The sequence below is a fragment of the Anolis sagrei genome, chromosome 1, assembly GCF_037176765.1.
Source record: "Anolis sagrei isolate rAnoSag1 chromosome 1, rAnoSag1.mat, whole genome shotgun sequence".
Lineage (NCBI taxonomy): Eukaryota > Metazoa > Chordata > Lepidosauria > Squamata > Dactyloidae > Anolis > Anolis sagrei.
Window position 1 is genome coordinate 251404102 of NC_090021.1, and position 18329 is coordinate 251422430.

The 18329-nt window shown below is 40.2% G+C and overlaps 1 protein-coding gene across 4 annotated transcripts in view; it reads right to left on the reverse strand.

The window, feature by feature from the left end:
• The window catches only part of STK33 (serine/threonine kinase 33), a 76199-nt gene that overhangs the window by 41083 nt on the left and 16787 nt on the right, over window positions 1-18329 (reverse strand). For 3 of the 4 annotated variants that reach the window (XM_060767336.2, XM_060767327.2, XM_060767352.2), the window contains exon 2: window positions 8598-8730. The exons of the other annotated variant lie outside the window; for it this stretch is intronic. In XM_060767336.2, the coding sequence (XP_060623319.2) occupies window positions 8598-8723 (126 nt within the window). In that variant the 5' untranslated portion in view covers window positions 8724-8730. The remainder of the gene's footprint in view (window positions 1-8597; window positions 8731-18329) is intronic. 4 annotated transcript variants of the gene reach the window in all.

Sequence of the window (18329 nt, forward strand, 5' to 3'; positions counted from 1 at the left end):
CTACAGTTGTCCTCATGATAAAGCACCTTTCCCTGTCCCCTATAAAGGCCAAACCCCACTGCTCCTCCTTCTCAGGTTCCTCTCTCATAAATACACTTTTTATTCCTATCTCACCCAGAGTTTTAACCTTTTAACATTTTATCTCAGACATCTGGCCCGCCCTTTGTGTTTGATTTTACTATACCATTTTATATTGTTTATTTTATTTGTTATTTTATATATTTGTTATGATGTATTTCCCTGTTATTTTGTGTCTAATTATGGTGTATTATTTTGGGACTTGGCCTCATGTTAGCCGCCCCAAGTCCCCCTTTGGGGAGATGGTGGCGGGTTATAAATAAAGATTATTATTATTATTATTATTATTACTCTATTAATAGAACAAGAGAGTGCTAAAAATGTTTGTGCTGAGATGATTACCTTCTTAGTCTGAAGCTGTAGCCTTATGGGCCTAGCAGATAGCATTTCAGGAGCCACAGAACATTTCAAATCTCCTCTGAGAAATGAGAGGGAGGACCAGTCTCAAAGTCAGAAGAGCTAAACAAAAACATCCATGGACTTTGCTGGGAGTGGGAAGAGATTATGAGAAGCCAGGAAGTTACACAAGTTTACACCCCTCCATTATTCCCTCTGCCAAATAAAAATCAATATTTAATTCCAAATGCTCTTTAGGGTACATGGGTGCATTTACCCCATGGCTTGGGGTCCATGATCCTTGAGGGGAATCCATTTTTTTTACCCCAGGGACCACAGAAGGGGCCATATAGGACAATAGCAACCCAAGAGCCATACTTTGTCCACCTCGCATTTTCCTTTATGACATAGCTCCAATGTTCACTATGGTTGCATCTACCTGAAGAATTAATTCAATTTGATACCACTGTGACTGCAATGGCTTAGTACTATGGAATCAGGAAGTTATAATTGTCCAATGGTCAGGAATTCTGGGAGTTGGAGGCCCAAATTCCTGGAAGGCCATAGTTTGAGAATGCCTGCTATAAGGTCTTTAGTCTTCACTGCCTAATAGTGCATCGCAGTGCTCTCTGGACCATCCTCCAAAAAATCGGGTGCCCTAACAAATTTGTGAACATCCTGCAGCTCCTCCATGATGACATGATGGCAACAGTCTTGGACAGCAATAGCTCCCAAAGTGACCCATTTAAGGTGGAATCAGGTGTCAAACAGGGATGTGTTATTGCCTCAACCTTATTTTCCATCTTCATCACTATGATACTTCATCTTGTTCATGGGAAGCTTCCCACTGGAATGGAAATCATCTATCGGACAGATGGCAAGCTTTAACCTCAGCAGACTGAAAGCCAAAACCAAGGTTACAACAACATCTGTTATAGAACTCCAATATGCTGATGACAACGTCATCTGTGCACATTCAGCAGAAGAACTACAAGCCTCTTTAAACACCTTCGCAGAAGCATACGAGAAGCTCGGCCTGTCATTGAACATCGAGAAAACCAAAGTGCTCTTCCAGCAGTCACTGGCTAATCCCTCTCCAATGCCAGAAATACAGCTTAATGGTGTAACATTAGAAAATGTTGACCATTTCCACTACCTTGACAGCCACCCCTCCACAAAAGTCAACACTGACACTGAAATACAACACTGCCTGAGCTCTGTGAGTGCAGCATTTTTCTGAATGAAGCAGAGAGTGTTTGAGGACCGGGACATCCGTAGGGATACCAAGGTGTTTATTTATAAAGTTATTGTCCTCCCAACCCTACTATACACCTGTGAGACGCGGACTATCAACAGACATCACATGCAACTCCTAGAACGATTCCATCAGCGTTGGCTCCGAAAAATCCTGCAAATCTCTTGGGGAGACAAGCGGACAAATGTCAGCGTGCTGGAAGAAACAAAGACCACCAGCACTGAAGCGATGGTCCTCCGCCATCAACTCCACTGGACCGGCCAACGTTGTCCAGATGCCCGACCACCGTCTCCCAAAGCAGTTGCTCTACTCCGAACTCAAGAATGGAAAATGGAATGTTGGTGGGAAGGAAAAGAGATTTAAAGATGGGTTCAAAGCCAAACTTAAAAACTCTGGCATAGACGCTGAGAACTGGGAAGCCCTGGCCCTTGAATCATAGAATCATAGAATCACAGAGTTGGAAGAGACCTCATGGGACATCCAGTCCAACCCCCCACCAAGAAGCAGGAATATTGCATTCAAAGCACCCCTGACGGATGGCCATCCAGCCTCTGTTTAAAAGCCTCCAAAGAAGGAGCCTCCACCACACTCCGGGGCAGAGAGTTCCACTGCTGAATGGCTCTCACAATCAGGAAGTTCTTCTTCATGTTCAGATGGAATCTCCTTTCTTGTAGTTTGAAGCCACTGTTCCGCGTCCTAGTCTCCAGGGAAGCAGAAAACAAGCTTGCTCCCTCCTCCCTGTGACTTCCTCTCACATATTTATACATGGCTATCATATCTCCTCTCAGCCTTTTATTCAGGCTAAACATGCCCAGCTCCTTAAGCCACTCTTCATAGGGCTTGTTCTCCAGACCCTTGATCATTTTAGTCGCCCTCCTCTGGACCCATTCTAGCTTGTCAATATCTCTCTTCAATTGTGGTGCCCAAAATTGGACACAGTATTCCAGGTGTGGCCTAACCAAGGCAGAACAGAGGGGTAGCATTACTTCATTAGATCTAGACACTATGCTCCTATTGATGCAGGCCAAAATCCCATTGGCTTTTTTGCCACCACATCACATTGTTGGCTCATGTTTAACTTCTTTCCATGAGGACTCCAAGATCTTTTTCACACATACTGCTCTCGAGCCAGGCATTGTCCCCCATTCTGTATCTTTGCATTTCGTTTTTTCTGCCTAAGTGGAGTATCTTGCATTTGTCACTGTTGAACTTCATTTTGGCCCATCTCTCTAATCCGTCAAGATTGTTTTGAATTCTGCTCCTATCCTCTGGAGCAGAATTCCCTCCCAATTTGATGTCGTCTGCAAACGTGATGATTGTGCCTTCTAATCCTTCATCTAAGTCATTAATAAAGATGTTGAACAGGACCGGGCCCAGGACGGAACCCTGCGGCACTCCGCTTGTCACTTCTTTCCAGGATGAAGAGGAAGCATTGGTGAGCACCCTCTGGGTTCATCCATTTAACCAATTACAGATCCACCTCACCGTAGTTTTGCCTAGCCCACATTGGACTAGTTTGTTTGCCAGAAGGTCATGAGGGACCTTGTCGAAGGCCTTACTGAAATCCAGGTACACTACATCCACGGCATTCCCCGCATCTACCCAGCTTGTAACTCTATCGAAAAAGAGATCAGATTAGTCTGGCATGACTTGTTTTTGATAAATCCATGTTGACTATTAGCGATGACTGCATTTGTTTCTAAGTGTTTGCAGACCACTTCCTTAACAATTTTTTTCAGAATCTTGCCTGGTATCGACGTGAGGCTGACCAGGCGGTAATTGTTTGGGTCATCCTTTTTCCCTTCTTGAAGATTGGGACCACATTGGCCCTCCTCCAATCTGTTGGAACTTCTCCCGTTCTCCAAGAATGCTCAAAGATGATTGCCAATGGTTCCGAAATGACTTCATCTAGTTCCTTCAATACTCCTGGGTGTAGTTGATCTGGCCCTGAGCGCTCCATCTGGAGGTCAGCTATGACCAGCAGTGCTGTAGAATTTGAAGAGACATGAATGGAGGGCAAAAGAAAGAAAAGTGCCAAGAGGAAGGCGTGTCAAGCCAACCCCGACCGGGACCACCTTCCACCTGGAAACCACTGCCCTCACTGCAGATCAAGAATAGGGCTCCACAGTCACCTATGAACCCATTGTCAGTACACCGATCTTGGAAGACAATCTTACTCGGACAATGAGGGATCACCTAAAGGAATGGAATAGTGCTGATGCCTCACCAAACTACAGATCCCATGATTCCACAGATTCTACAGTGTAGATGCATCCCAGGGCAGAAATTGAAGCATTTGGGTATGTCAAAGGAATGCTTCAATTCACAGAATTCCTCCTACTCTGCTGTCCCATTGGGTGATATGAGAACCTGTACTGGAACTAATATTTCCTTCCCAGTTTATCATGAAAATTAAGAAGATGCTTGAAAAGGTAAGGGAGAGAAAAAACAATTCTTTTCTCTCTTTCCACTTTTCTTGGTTTATGTTCTGCAAGGTATTAGGGCAGAGGCCTTCAGATCTTCCTCCCACTCACCCAACAGTAAAATTGTTCTGCCCAGGAATCAAAATGCAGGCTATGAAGAATAAAAGAAAAGGGGCAAAATGAATCTTGGCGCCTATTTATTTTAGCATGAAATTTTGGAGGTGAAAATCCATTTCCACTGAGGCATCAAGTGAAAACAAAGATATTAAGCTTAAAGGGACACATTACTCCTATCCCCCCATACTAAAAGAGATCAAAACAGCAAATAAATAAAAAAAACTCATTTAACTAATAGGTTCAAAGTATGTCAAGCAAACCATTAATCCAGTTTGCATTTTTTTTAAAATATCCTATATATCTTAATATAACAATTTAATATTTTTATACACTGCTAGCCATCTTTATATACTGCTGGCCAAATCACAGACACTGACAGAAAAAGAAGCGATTCTTTGAGATCACACTATATGAGAATATACAGATAATTGTACATAAATGCCATTAGCCTTTTCTGTCAGACGTAAGATGCTCGCGGTATGTTCAAATGTTGATTATTTGAGACTACATTAAGTTTGTGTCCCTCTTTTTAAGAATGCTACTTTTAAGAAAACCAATTTATATTAATGTACCAAATTATGTATTTTTTTAAAAAAAATCTGTTTTAAGTGCTTTCCCATCACATACATTTCAAATGGGTATTTATTAAAGATTTTTGCAGGAAAAGCTTTTAAAAACACCTCTCTATAAGTTTAGAATATATAGTATTAAAGATGCTATTATGATATGAGATAAACATGTTCCTAAATAAAGGCACTTAGGCGATACTGGACTGAAAACAAAGTAGAGAACTCTTGAATACGTTTTCTTCAAAAACAGAAGTCCCTTATAAAATAACTTATTCATGTATGTTTTATTTTAAAATTGTGTATAGTGATCTAATAGTGTCCAGGCCTATGAAAGGCAAATGTACAAATTATTGATATCACTTGCAGAAATATCCAGTTTTGCACAGCTTTGAAACTCCTAATCTCCCCCGCACTGTGCCAGTCACAACTTCATCACGACTTTTTCTTTGTTAATCTCAGTTATCAGAAAGGACACCTCTCTCACTATGCTGGTTCCACCTATTTTCAGGTGATCTTATTTATTTTCTTTTTTCTCTCTCTCACCCACCATTCTTCTCTAAGGCAATATGCAACCTTATAAACATTCAAAATATTAAATGCATGAACGAAAATATTTAAAATAGACTAAAACTCTTCTTTATAAAAAGCAGTCAGAGCATCCACTGTTAAGGATTGAACATCAACATAGTTTAAGACATTCAACAGAAACCCGGAAGGGACAGATCCAACCAGGCTCCTTGGAAGGGAATTCCATGGTATGCAGCTACAAACAAAACCCTATCACATCTACCCACCAACCTAGCCTTCCTAGGTTTAACAGGAGGGGAACAAAGGTTGTTCTGCTATGAGGTCTTGATGTCAATAAAAAATTCCAATTTATGCCCACTCAGGCTCCTGTGAGGGTAAAGTAGCAGCCCTTTGGAACTGACAAATGCTGCAGCCATGTTAAATGAAGCAATCTGAATGTTTAGGATGGTTGGGAGAATGGTCGCTGCCTGACCAGTAACCACACTAAGCAAAGCACCAAAATAGAGCAGTAAGCTAACTAGTCTATTGAAACCAGGCAACTGGCCCATAAAGCACCCTAACTGACTGGTTCACTACTCTGGCACAGGTGCCTGTGCAAACTCTGGTGAGAGACCAGGTGCAAGCCTTCAGTTTGGCCTTCTGTGAGTGTTCTCTTTATGGTATCATGGTGGGTTTAGTATATATAGTTGCTTAAAGTTTGGTATTTAGAGGATAACAAATTTTCCATGTACCTGATTTGTTAATTGAACAGGTAAATAGCTGCTCTGTGAAGCAATCAAGTATATGTTCAAACCTTGACAGCTCTCTCCATTTTGTCCCAAGCATGAGTGCTACTGGCTACATATCCACAACATGTAATTTCATTTGAATATATATATGTGTGTGTGAGAGAGAGAGAGAGGTGGGGGGCAGGGAGTATGTGTATCTATCTATCTATCTGGGTGGGAAGCCGAAAAGAAATCTCTGAATTTAGTTTGCTTACGTTTCCTACAAGATAGGTTTGTTTCCTCAACATGCTTTCTTCTGATTCTGAATTTACTAAAGCTGAAGCAATCAGTATATCTGAGGTCTCAACTATATCTGACTACACCTTCTGCAGAGTGCCCAAGGCCCTTTGTTCAATGGGGGCAAAAAAATACAACATTGCTTGATTGAAATAATGTGGAGCACTGGGTGCATTTTACAGTCTTTTTTTTTTCCTGACTGAGATCAACCATCTGTTTTGTCCTGTAGATCCTGCTGTGCAAATTAAATAGAAGAACAAAGACTGGCACCTCTGTGTCCACTGTTGAGCGAGACAAAACAGAAAGCTGAGAAAAGGAATTGAAAGGTCACAGTTAGTGGATTGGTGGTATATAATGTGTCATAACTGGCAATCATTATCAAGCACCAACAGTGTACTAATACAGGCTTTTTGTGTATACATAACAATACATTTATAGAAGCCAAAATTTTAAAAAAATGGTTGCTAAACATTTATTTCCCACAAAGCAATGAAGCACAATTCGGGAACTGTGGGACTGTTCCTACATGTGAATAATATAATACATCAAAATGCACTTGCTTGCAAAAAAAAAAAGGTTTAGAAACTAACCTTCATTTAAAACAGTATTGCACTGAAATAAGATACAGTTGGCAAGCAGTATTTTGTCCTTGTTTTTTCAAAAAAAGTTATTAAGTCAAAATAGCAAAGGCACCAATCTACTAGTGCTCTTGGTCATTTTACTCTCTATCCTTTGTAACATCTAACATAAACATTGCATGATATGATGTCATCATGCCACTCATCACTAGTAGGGGAAGAGGTGCACAATGTAATATCTCATTGTGGGCTAGAAAGAACAAAGAGCAAAAAGAAGCAGACCAGAAGCAGCTTCTTGTCTTTTATAACATCCAGTTTGACCCTAGCAGCATTTTTAATTTTCTGGGTTTGTGCACACGTTTGCTAGGCAAGGAGCATAGAATTCTTCTGTATTACTTATTGCTCTGTTCCATAAACATTCTGTATTTCCCATAGATCTAGAAAACCCAACTTCCAACAAGGAATCATATACACTATCTGGTTAGTAAAGCCTCTTTAAATTCTCAAGCAGGAACTGTACATATAGAATTTGGCTAGCATATCACATGTGCTTTCTATTTTATATTTATTTCTAATATTTTGGATAACTAAAAATGTAAGCATATATAGCGAGAAAACATAACCAACATTTATATATCGAAGACTAAGATTACAGAATAAGCCAAATGTATATATCCAATTAATTAATGGAAGAAAGTAGCACATATATGAACCGCTTAAAACTAAAAGAAAGTGAATCATTTTGGCTTGACCATACCCTAAAAGTTCTTCCCTAAAACTTTGCTGTGGCACTTAAGAAAATCACCACTCAAAATTGTAACTAAAAGAAGACCTTAGGCTCTTCTTCAGTTTCTAGTAATAATCCTTCATCCACACAGGAAATTTCATGATTGAGCTTAAAACCACACTAAACACAAATTCCATTCAAATCTATGTAAGGGCCAGATTACCAACAAAATTAAAATCTCCTTGTAAACTTTATCTTATGGAAAGATTGACTCAGGTGATTACTCCCGAGATTTCATATACAGCCTTATCACATGAGGCAAATTGAGCATTCTAGGATGCTTTTGGGATACTTCCACCTCACCAAACGGCATCACATGACATATGGCGACTTCCAGCAGGGCCGCATGGAGGAAGTGTCCCAAAAGCAGCACAGGAGGCTTCCTTCAGAACATGGGAGGCTTCCTATGTTCCATAGAAAACTATAGAGCCAAGCTATGGTAGTGATGCTTTCCCAGGTGCAGGCAAAACAGGATGCTGGAACTGCCCCACTGCCCCATTGATTTGCCATGGGTGGTGGCGAATCGCCCCATGGGACCTCATCCACATGATAAGATCCATAATCCCCAAGGCCTGGGGTTGCTGTGTGAGCAGTGTATATGCGAGACTGCACATGTGGGGATCACATTTTACAACATAGTTTGTGGAATTTAAAAAACTTCCTTCACAAACCAGGTAATATTTCAATATTAAATGTGTTTTCTGCTTTCAATATTAAATATGTGGATAGAAATGCAGACTATTGTTCTTTTTACTTTTTTATTTTTGGGAAGGGGTCCTTTCATGTGAACAGTTTTTTAAGTTTATAAATTCAATAACACTTTAGTATTAAATCAAAGTACACTAAAGAAACTGATCTCAAATGAAAGGAGCACAGGTTTTTAGGTAATCCTTTAAAAACAGAAACACATAAAACATCTTACCTCATAAAGTGAGTGCCATGATGAAATGGGTAAAACTGGTATGGAAGGAAGTAGGAGCAACAGTGGATAGAGAAAAATCACTGCATTCCCAAACCACAGACTAGATTCAATCCTTCTACTGTTCATGAACTATCTAAAAAAACAAAAGATATTTAAAACGTATTTCTTGGGAAATAAATTCATATTGGCAATGGAGTCTGGTGGCTTCTAGGTCAAGGAGGCAGGGAATTCACTTCACACTTGAAAGTCTTAACTTTAAAGGAAGTATTCAAAGTAATTAGTATATTTGGGTGAGAAGAATCAGCACTTTGGGCAATGCCTTGAAAGTCTGGACTAAGATTTGGAGCAGAATCACCACCCAATGGCATGGAAGACAACACCAGGATGTGTATCAGTGCAGGATGTGGACAGAAGTTTGAAGTGATAGCCTTTAATTTTTTATCGTTTAACTCATATGAATCAGATGCAATTCCATCTCCTTTCAAAATCTTACTTACATTCTGTGCTTGTTACCTTAATCTACCCAGGCTATACCTGCCTAGTTGTTACACCTTCTCCATCCAATAGATTCATATAACTTTTGTTTGTTTTCCATCCTTTATTTACTGTTCAAAGTATTCATTACTTTTTCAGAGCACAAGGAATACTAAAGCAATGTGAAATAAAATATTGTTTTAAAACAAATTTAAAATGATTTTTAAACAAAGTTTTTAAAAACCAACAGATGTAAGGAGCAATATAATTTTGGCCACATATCAAAAGCTCTTGAGAATGGAACTAGCCTGACTTCCCTTCACAACTGAGGTGCTTCTAGAGAGAAGGCTTGGTCTTAGGTCTCAGCAATTTACTTTCCTTTGTGGTGCTGAGATACATAACCAGGCCTCTGCTAATGATCTCAAATCCTGGGCCATCTTAAACAGCATGCCTGGAATGAACTTGTGTCTACATATACAGAAACACATTCATTTGAATTCTTAAAAAAGTGAATTACAGGAGGTTCATGGAATAGATATTTCCTGTTCCCTCTTTGCTCCTTCAACTGCCTGCACCCTCTGAGAATTGGTTCTCCTAAATGACATAGGATAGGATTTGGAGGGTGCTGCTGGAGAAGGGGCAGAATAATCCAAAAACTGGATGCTAATTTGAGACAACTCTCTTATTCCTGCCAGGCCTATAAAACCCATACTACACTGTTCAGGAGAACACCTATAGCTCCTAAAAATGAGAAGTAGGGTGGAGAGATGAGGAGGAAAGCTGGTATAAGAGAACTGTGTTTCATCATAGGATTATGTTTCTACTTTCAGTATCCTATAAATACTTTTGTGTTTCTTCCCCCATTAGGAGGAGAGCATTAATTTATTAATGACATTCAGGTCAGGTCCAGCTTCAGGTTTCTCTGGACTTTCAATGATATAAGGATACATAAAAACAATTTCACGTTGCAAGAAACAAAGACTTCATACTTAATATTATCACTCTTTTCAATATTGTACATAGTGGTCTAGCTAATCCAAAGTACAAGTGCTCATGATGCTCTTACAACTATGCTCTCTCTACTTCTACAAATAATTACTCATGAGAAGGTATATCTAATGCCAAACACATGTCCTGCTCTCAGATAATTGTTTGGAGAAAGAAATGATGCCTAACAATACAGAAATTGGTCGTCCTTGACAAACAGTGCATCAAAGTTTAATGGCCAACCATACAAAGTGGTAGCATATTTTTCTACCACGTGATAATTATATATAAAAAATAAATAACCAAAAGAATCCTCCACAGGTGTTTTGTTTTAGCCAGCCATATCAAATATGCAGTTTTCTTCTCTCCTTTTCTGCATGAAACATTATCACAACATTCCTAAAATGCCAAGGAAGCACAAGAAGACAACACAGCATAATAATCAAACCCAAAAGATCCAAGATATAAAAGGTCAATATCAGTTCCTTCAACTGTCCCCAGCTACTATAAAAACCAAATGAGATGTTAATGTCATGTTACTAGTTTCACAAACCTATAGTTGCAAACCTACTAAACTACAATACTTCTTAACTCCAGCTAAGCCATTCATATTTATAAGCAAAACAAATCTTTTTAATATAATTATTCTGTATTTCAACAAATTAATTCACAACCATAGGTACTATAACTTCTGCAATCACTCACATATATTTCTTGATGTATAAAACCCAACTTCTGTGATTTATTTTATTTTATTGGTAATGTGATTATGAACAGAAACCTATCACACCAATCTCTCTTATAGAAATAGGTCAAAACTGCTGTAATTACTAAAAGTCAACAGATTTCCGAAAAACAAGTCATGCCAGACTAGTCATTTCGGAACCACTGACAATCAGCTTTGAGAGTTCTTGGAGAACAGGCCAAGTCCCAACAGACTGGAGAAGGGCAAATGTGGTTCCTATCTTCAAGAAGGGGGGAAAAAAGATGACCCACACAATTACCATACGGTCAGCCTCACATCGATACCAGGCAAGAAACTGGATGGCCATCTGTCAGGGGTACTTTGTGCTTTTCCTGCATGGCGGGGGGTTGGACTAGATGGCCCATGTGGCCTCTTCCAACACTATGATTCTATGATTCAGCTCATAGAACAGATAATTATTGCAAAATAATTATCTGTTAAATGTTATTGTAAAGTTTTCTTCTACCCAATTTTTTTAAATCACTATTACAATACAGACTCTCTACAACCCCCTACATGACACAATTTGAATCACACAATTTTGAAAATGTGAGTATTTTTCCAATCTTTGACCACAATTTCAGCTTCTTGGTTTTGGTTGTTGGATAAGGTTTTGAGAGACAAGAAAGAAAAGCACAGCCAGCAGAGAAAGGCAATGGTTTGGGGTGTGAAGGGTGATGTGGATCGCTACAGATATAAACAGTATATGAGAGGAAGAACCAAAACAAAATACAGTGATACCTTGGCATAAAAGTTTCATTTTGTGACCAAATTTGTAACTCAATTTGCTCATATGTCAAAGCAAATTTCCCCATTGAAATGCAATGAAGTGCTATTAATCCATTCCTGAGCTCAGTCTCAGAACAAATTCAACCTATTTGCCAAGGCCCTGCAGAGTTCATGGGCTTCAGCCAGCCCTTCTATCCTCCCATACTCTTAATGGTATCTTGAAGCAATTCCATTGTATGTTTTTGACTGAATTGTTATTCTATCGTGTTGCCACTTTGAGTCCCTATTTTGGGGAAAGCAAGATACAAATAACAAAAATAGAAGTAACAATATGCTGGAAAAGAAAAATGCCCCTGCATCATAGCAGTAAGTTCACGCTGCAGTGTTGAGGAAATGGAAAACAAGGCAGACAAAAAGTGAAAAAGCAGTAAGTAAAACATTACATTCATTTAAGCATTACAATGATCATGAATACTCAATACAATAATTGAGGCAAAAATCTGACAATTTTAGCAACTCATCTGCTATCTGAATAAATAGGTTTTACAAAAAGATTTTTTGTCTAGTTTCATTCCAAAACCTTACAAAGAGATGTTATTTTCCTTAAGTGAACATAATGTTGTTCTTATATGATATCAATTCTAGAATAATTCCACTGAAACCAATACTGTACTGTTACTATAATTTTAAAGAATTTGGCTTGGTGTGATTAAAATCAACAGAGTGCACCATTTGAGGGTACCACTTCTCAAGAAAAGGCAATAAGCCCCAGGCATGCTATCATTTGATTACACAATTTCATTGACAGGTTGAAAGGCTTAAAAGGCAACTGAGAAATGTGGCAGATTTCATTTTCACTGGAAAAGGATTCATTTCCTCATTTGAAAGGACATCACCATGTCATTTCCTGAAAGCTAAAAAAAAACACTGTCCTTTGTTATAAGATACTTGACAAGCAAAAAAACTACTCTATATCTTCTAATCTGAAAGAAACAGATCTCTTGCCAGTTATAGTAGGGTCCTTTTTCCAACACTATGCAGCGTAATTTGAAAATATTAACAGTTTGCTGCAACTTTGCTTTGTATTTGCTTTTTAAAAATTATAGTTAATATTTTTGAAATCTGTCTTTTTAATGTCCATTTAGTTATTATAGACAGGATCCAGCTGTACCTTCTACATAAATAAGGGCTCTTTCCTACCACAGAAAAAATGAGGTGCAGCAAAGGAATTCTACTGGCAGAATGCCAGTTTTTCCTGCAACCATTTGCACCCTCTGAAAATCTCATTCAGCAAATCCTTAGGTTCCCTGTAGCACATTTCTGGAGAAACAAGGGAAATTAGACTCTCTGCGACTCTTAGCCTTCGCAGGGGTGGAGGACAGATTAAGATGGTCCGCCCCAGGAGACTGATTGATCCGGACAGATTCCTGAGGAATCTTGGGGTTCTTCCTGCCATGGAGCCTGGCGATCCTGTCGACGCCTTGGTTGATCTCTACAATAGGGAGATGACCAGGGCGATAGATACAATCACTCCTGAACGCCCCATCACGTTGCGCCGTGACAGGTTCACTAGGGAGCTGGCTGTGATGAAGCACACCAGAAGGGGGCTAGAGAGCATTTGGAGGAGTTCTCAGGACGTGTCTGACCAAGCACGGGCTAAAGCCTCACTTAAGGCATATTCTGTGGCTATACGGGTGGCCGTGGAATCTTTCACGACCACCCGTATAGCGTCTGCAGCAAATAGATCATAAGAGCTGTTCCGGGTTGTCGGGGAACTCCTTCACCCACCTGTGGTGGAGGAGACCTTCAATGACCTGGCAACTCGGTGTTGCGAGCTCGCGCACCATTTTGCAGGCAAAGTTGCTCAGATATGTCTTGAGCTCGACTCCAATTTCATCACAGTGCCAGATGAGGTGATTGAGGCATCTGCTTGTCCAATTTTATAGGATTCTTTTAGGCTCGTTCTTCCTGAGACCGTGGAAGAGGTCCTTGGGGCTGTGAGGGTGACCACGTCGGCTCTAGACCCTTGCCATCTTGGCTAATTAAATCGGTCAGGGAGGGGTTGGTTGATTGGTTTGTGTTGATCATTAATGCATCGTTGGAGCAAGGGATTTTTCCATCTAATTTGAAACAAGCTGTGGTTCGTCCACTCCTTAAAAAGGCTTCCCTTGACTCCACGGTGCTGAACAATTACAGACCGATCTCCAACCTCCCTTTTTTGGGTAAGGTGCTGGAGCAGGTGGTCGCCTCTCAGCTCCAGGGCTTTTTGGATGACATCAATTACCTAGATCAGTCACAGCCTGGTTTCAGGCCTGGTCACGGCACCGAGACGGCCTTGGTCGCCTTGGTGGATGACCTCCGTAGAGAGCTGGACAGGGGGAGTGTGACTCTGTTGGTTCTCTTTGACATCTCAGCGGCTTTCGATAACATTGATCATGGTATCCTTCTGGGTCGACTCTCTGGGATGGGTCTCGGGGGCACGGTTCTGTCGTGGCTCCGGTCCTTCCTGGAGGGACGAACCCAGATGGTGAAGCTGGGAGATGCCTGCTCGGACCCCTGGCCTTTGACCTGTGGGGTACCGCAAGGCTCTATTCTGTCTCCCATGCTTTTTAACATCTAAGAAACCGCTGGGAGAGGTCATCCGGAGTTTTGGAGTTAGGTGCCATCTCTACACAGATGACACACAACTCTACTACTCCTTTCCACCTAATTCCAAGGAGGCCTCTCGGGTGCTGGACGAGTGCCTAGCCATTGTGTCTATCTGGATGAGGAGGAACAAGCTGAAGATCAATCCCGACAAGACAGAGGTCCTCCTGGTCGATCGCAAACCGGACCGGGGTATAGGATGGCAACCTGTGTTGGACGGGGTTACACTCCTCCTGAAATCACAGGTCCGCAGTTTGGGAATCCTCTTGGATTCATCACTCACGCTTGAGGCTCAGGCGTCGGCAGTGTCGGGAGGGCGTTTGCACAACTGAGACTTGTGCACCAACTGCGACCATACCTCGCGAAGGCTGATCTGGCCGGGGTGGTCCATGCCTTGGTCACGTCTAGACTGGATTACTGCAATGCGCTCTACGTGGGGCTGCCCTTGAAAACGGCTCGGAAATTCCAACTGGTCCAACGGGCAGCAGCCAGGATGTTAACTGGGGCTCCTTACAGAGAGAGGTCAACCCTCCTGTTCAAGGAGCTCCACTGGCTGCCATTTATTTTCCGAGCCCAATTTAAGGTGCAGGTGCTTACCTACAAAGCCCTAAACGGTTTGGGACCTGCCTACCTGCGTGACCGCATCTCCATTTATAAACCCACACGTTCACTTCGTTCATCCGGAGAGGCCCTGCTCGTGATTCTGACTGCATCGCAGGCGTGCTTGGTGGGGACACGAGACAGGGCCTTCTCTGTGGTGGCCCCCCAACTCTGGAACACCCTCCCAAAAGATCTCAGACAGGCCCCTACATTGGCAGTCTTTAGAAAGAACTTGAAGACCTGGCTGTTCCGATGCGCCTTTCCAGAATAGGAATCTCCAATAACAAGTCCCAGAAGCACTTTAGTAGAACTAAGATTGCTGCACACCGCACACTGCACTTGCCCTACAATCCTCACACATCACCTATTACATCAGCACTTTTAATCCTGTACCCCTTACTCTGGCCTAGCCCAGTTTACATAGTGTCTTGATGTATTGTTTATTGCATGTCGTTAATATTGCTTTAACTGTTTTTAATTTTGCTTTAGGTATTGTATTGTTGTGTTGTGTTTTGAGGCCTTGGCCTTTGTAAGCCGCATCGAGTCCTTCGGGAGATGCTAGCGGGGTACAAATAAAGTTAATAATAATAGTAATAATAATAATAATCAGCCAAAAGGCCTATCACCAGTGCGTGCCTCCTTACAGCAGAATTCCCAGTGAGAGGAGAAAGCCTGGATCTAATCTGATGTTTCTGTCTTCAGCCTTCTTAGTAGCATGATTAAACTGATATTACGGCATTAAACATAATTGTTAACATTTTGAATCCTCCAAATAGGCTAGAATTTAAATCAAATTAAATAAATATTTTACTGGATGGATAACTAAACAAGAATGTATAAAAAGGGGAACTCTGCAATACCCATATATGTGAAGTGCCCTTTTAAAGTGACCTGCTTTCACAAACCTACAGTGGTCTCTAACGTGCATTAAATAAAGTAGGCACTAGAGCCTACAAATCCACTTTTAAGTAAAGTCAAAACCTTTGTCAGTGTCAAAGCCTATCCTGTCACACAGAATTACAATTTCCTACCATGGCCTCCCATCTCTCTCCTAGACTTTGGGCTTCTTTAAACATTAAAGAATCACGCTCACAGCTCCAGAAACATTTTCAACTAACCCAGAAAATGACTGCTTCTTAAAAATGAGACAGGTCTGCTTTAAATATTTTGTGCAGAAGGGTCTAACAGCAGAGTACTGAGTTGGAAAAACACATCTTCTACACTGAGAGAGAATGATTTGCAATCCAGTTCTTACTGTGATAACATTACAGACCGTAGCTTCCTTGTCTATGTATAGTAGCGTAAGTGCAGAACTCAAATCTCACTAACTTCCTAGGACTTACGTTTCTACATCTTGTTTCTAAATCCATTATGAACACTTCAAAACTGCTCCTTTGATATAAGCCATTTCGAACCTGAAACAAGCCAATCATTGCCTTGTCATTCTTGTTATGATTAACCCTCTGATATCTGTCAAGAAGCCATGCAATGTCCTCTTCTTCCGAAACAGCTACAGTTATTGTTGGAAAACTGAAACTAAAATGTCTTCCTGGCAAACAAAACATTACCCCAAAAATTGTATAGACATGTGCATGATGTTTTCTGTTTCTTGGTATGTTTGTATTTAACATTCATTTTTTTCAAGTATTTCCATCCCCTTCCCCAAACCTTTTATTGAGAACAGAAAGGATGAAACAGAAAAAAGAATTACTGTATTTCACTGCTGTATTAATTACATTATGAAATATGTATCAAAGTCTGTGGATTCTGTGTGCATGCTATGGTATGTGCCCATCCAAACCATCTTATGTTTTTGTCACAAGAATTTTAAAATAAGCCTGTTTGTCCAAAACACAATCAACTTTCTGAGCATAATTGATTTTATTATTTGAAACAGAACAATCTGTATAGATTTCCATGGCCACATATAGATTCAAATGCTGTTCTCCAGAGTGCTAGCGCAATGCTCAAACCACAACATTGCACTGGCTTAAGTGTTTCCTGGCCCCGATCTTTTTTTAAGAAGTACATTTAGAGAATCCTATAAATTACTTTGATAATGTCTCTGAAGTCTTTTGGCACATGAAAAAGTGAGATTTTTGTCTTTGCCAAATGGTTTAAAGCATATGAAAATAACGTATGTCTTTAAGCAAGAGTAAATAAATACTAGAGAGGCAAAGAAAAGTTAATCCACTGCTACATTGTTAAATAATCAAGGACTAAACATATTGAGTTCATTTTTTTACTCAAGGAAATGGCAAAACCACCTCTGAATATTCCTTGCCTAAGGAAACTCTGTGGGTTGCCATTAATTGACAGACAACTTGAAGACACATGTACGAGACACCCCAACATACATTTACCAAGAAGTATGTCCCATTTATGACAAATGGATCTGAATACTTAAAAATGGATTTTACTATTTGTATATCTTTTGAGAACCGCAACTTGAGCTAACATACTTTAAAAGAGAGAGAAATTGAGAGACAGAAGGTGATAATGCGATATCAGTGACCCAAAAGCTATTTCAGTGCATTTCATAACAGCAGATCATGGCAATAGCCAGGCCCGTATTTGATTTGGGGGAAGGGGGCTGAGTTTGATTCGGGGGGCTGAGTTTGATTCGGGGGGGGGCTCAGGATCTACCTTTTGTATCATTATCCCAATGCCCCCATGCATATGGGATATATTGAGTATGGTGATCAGATCATGATATGAATAAACATAACAGTTTAAATAATGTACCAATAAGGCCTTCTCGCGGACCACCATGAGAATTTCGGGAGGGCTGAAGCCTCTCAAGCCCCCCCCCCCCCCGGCTACGGGCCTGGCAATAGCAAATATACAGAATTACACCAATGCCAACATTAATGTATTTATTCCTAGTGACATAAAGATCTGAAGGCACAAACGCACAAACACAAAAACAATGATAAACTACTGGTACCAACTTAGATGTGATGTCATATTTGCAAATAGCAACTGTATGAATTGCTTTTGCAAAAAGTGCATGTATAGGCAGTCTATGTCTGGACTCTAATGGAGAGAAGTTTTAACCCTATGTTTCTCCACTCTGTGTTCCTGATTCATTTTCAATCTGCTGTCTGTGCTGAATAGCAAAATCCTTGTACCAGAGTTTAAATGCAAACTGGGCCCCTATTTCACCTAAAATTGAGATTACTGGTATATGTAATTTGGTAATTACTTAATTTTTATTTCCTACAGAGAAACAACTAAAATATACTTATTCACTTCATTACCTCTTCTTCCATGAAACAAGATATAAAATGCAAAAGAAGAAGGTGCTGTGATCTCCTTTTTACTAGCAGGGAGCATTTTATATGTTAGATTATATGTTAGATTAATGCCAAAGCTAAATGAATACTATTTATTTTAATGTATTTTTTAAAAAAATTGATTGTAGTTCTATGAACAACAAAACAAAAAGTTTAATAAAATTAATAACATTTTAGTGACACTAATAACATTTATTAAAATCAGAATTCTTACCTGATTCGTTCAGATTTCACTGACTACACAAAAGAAGCAAT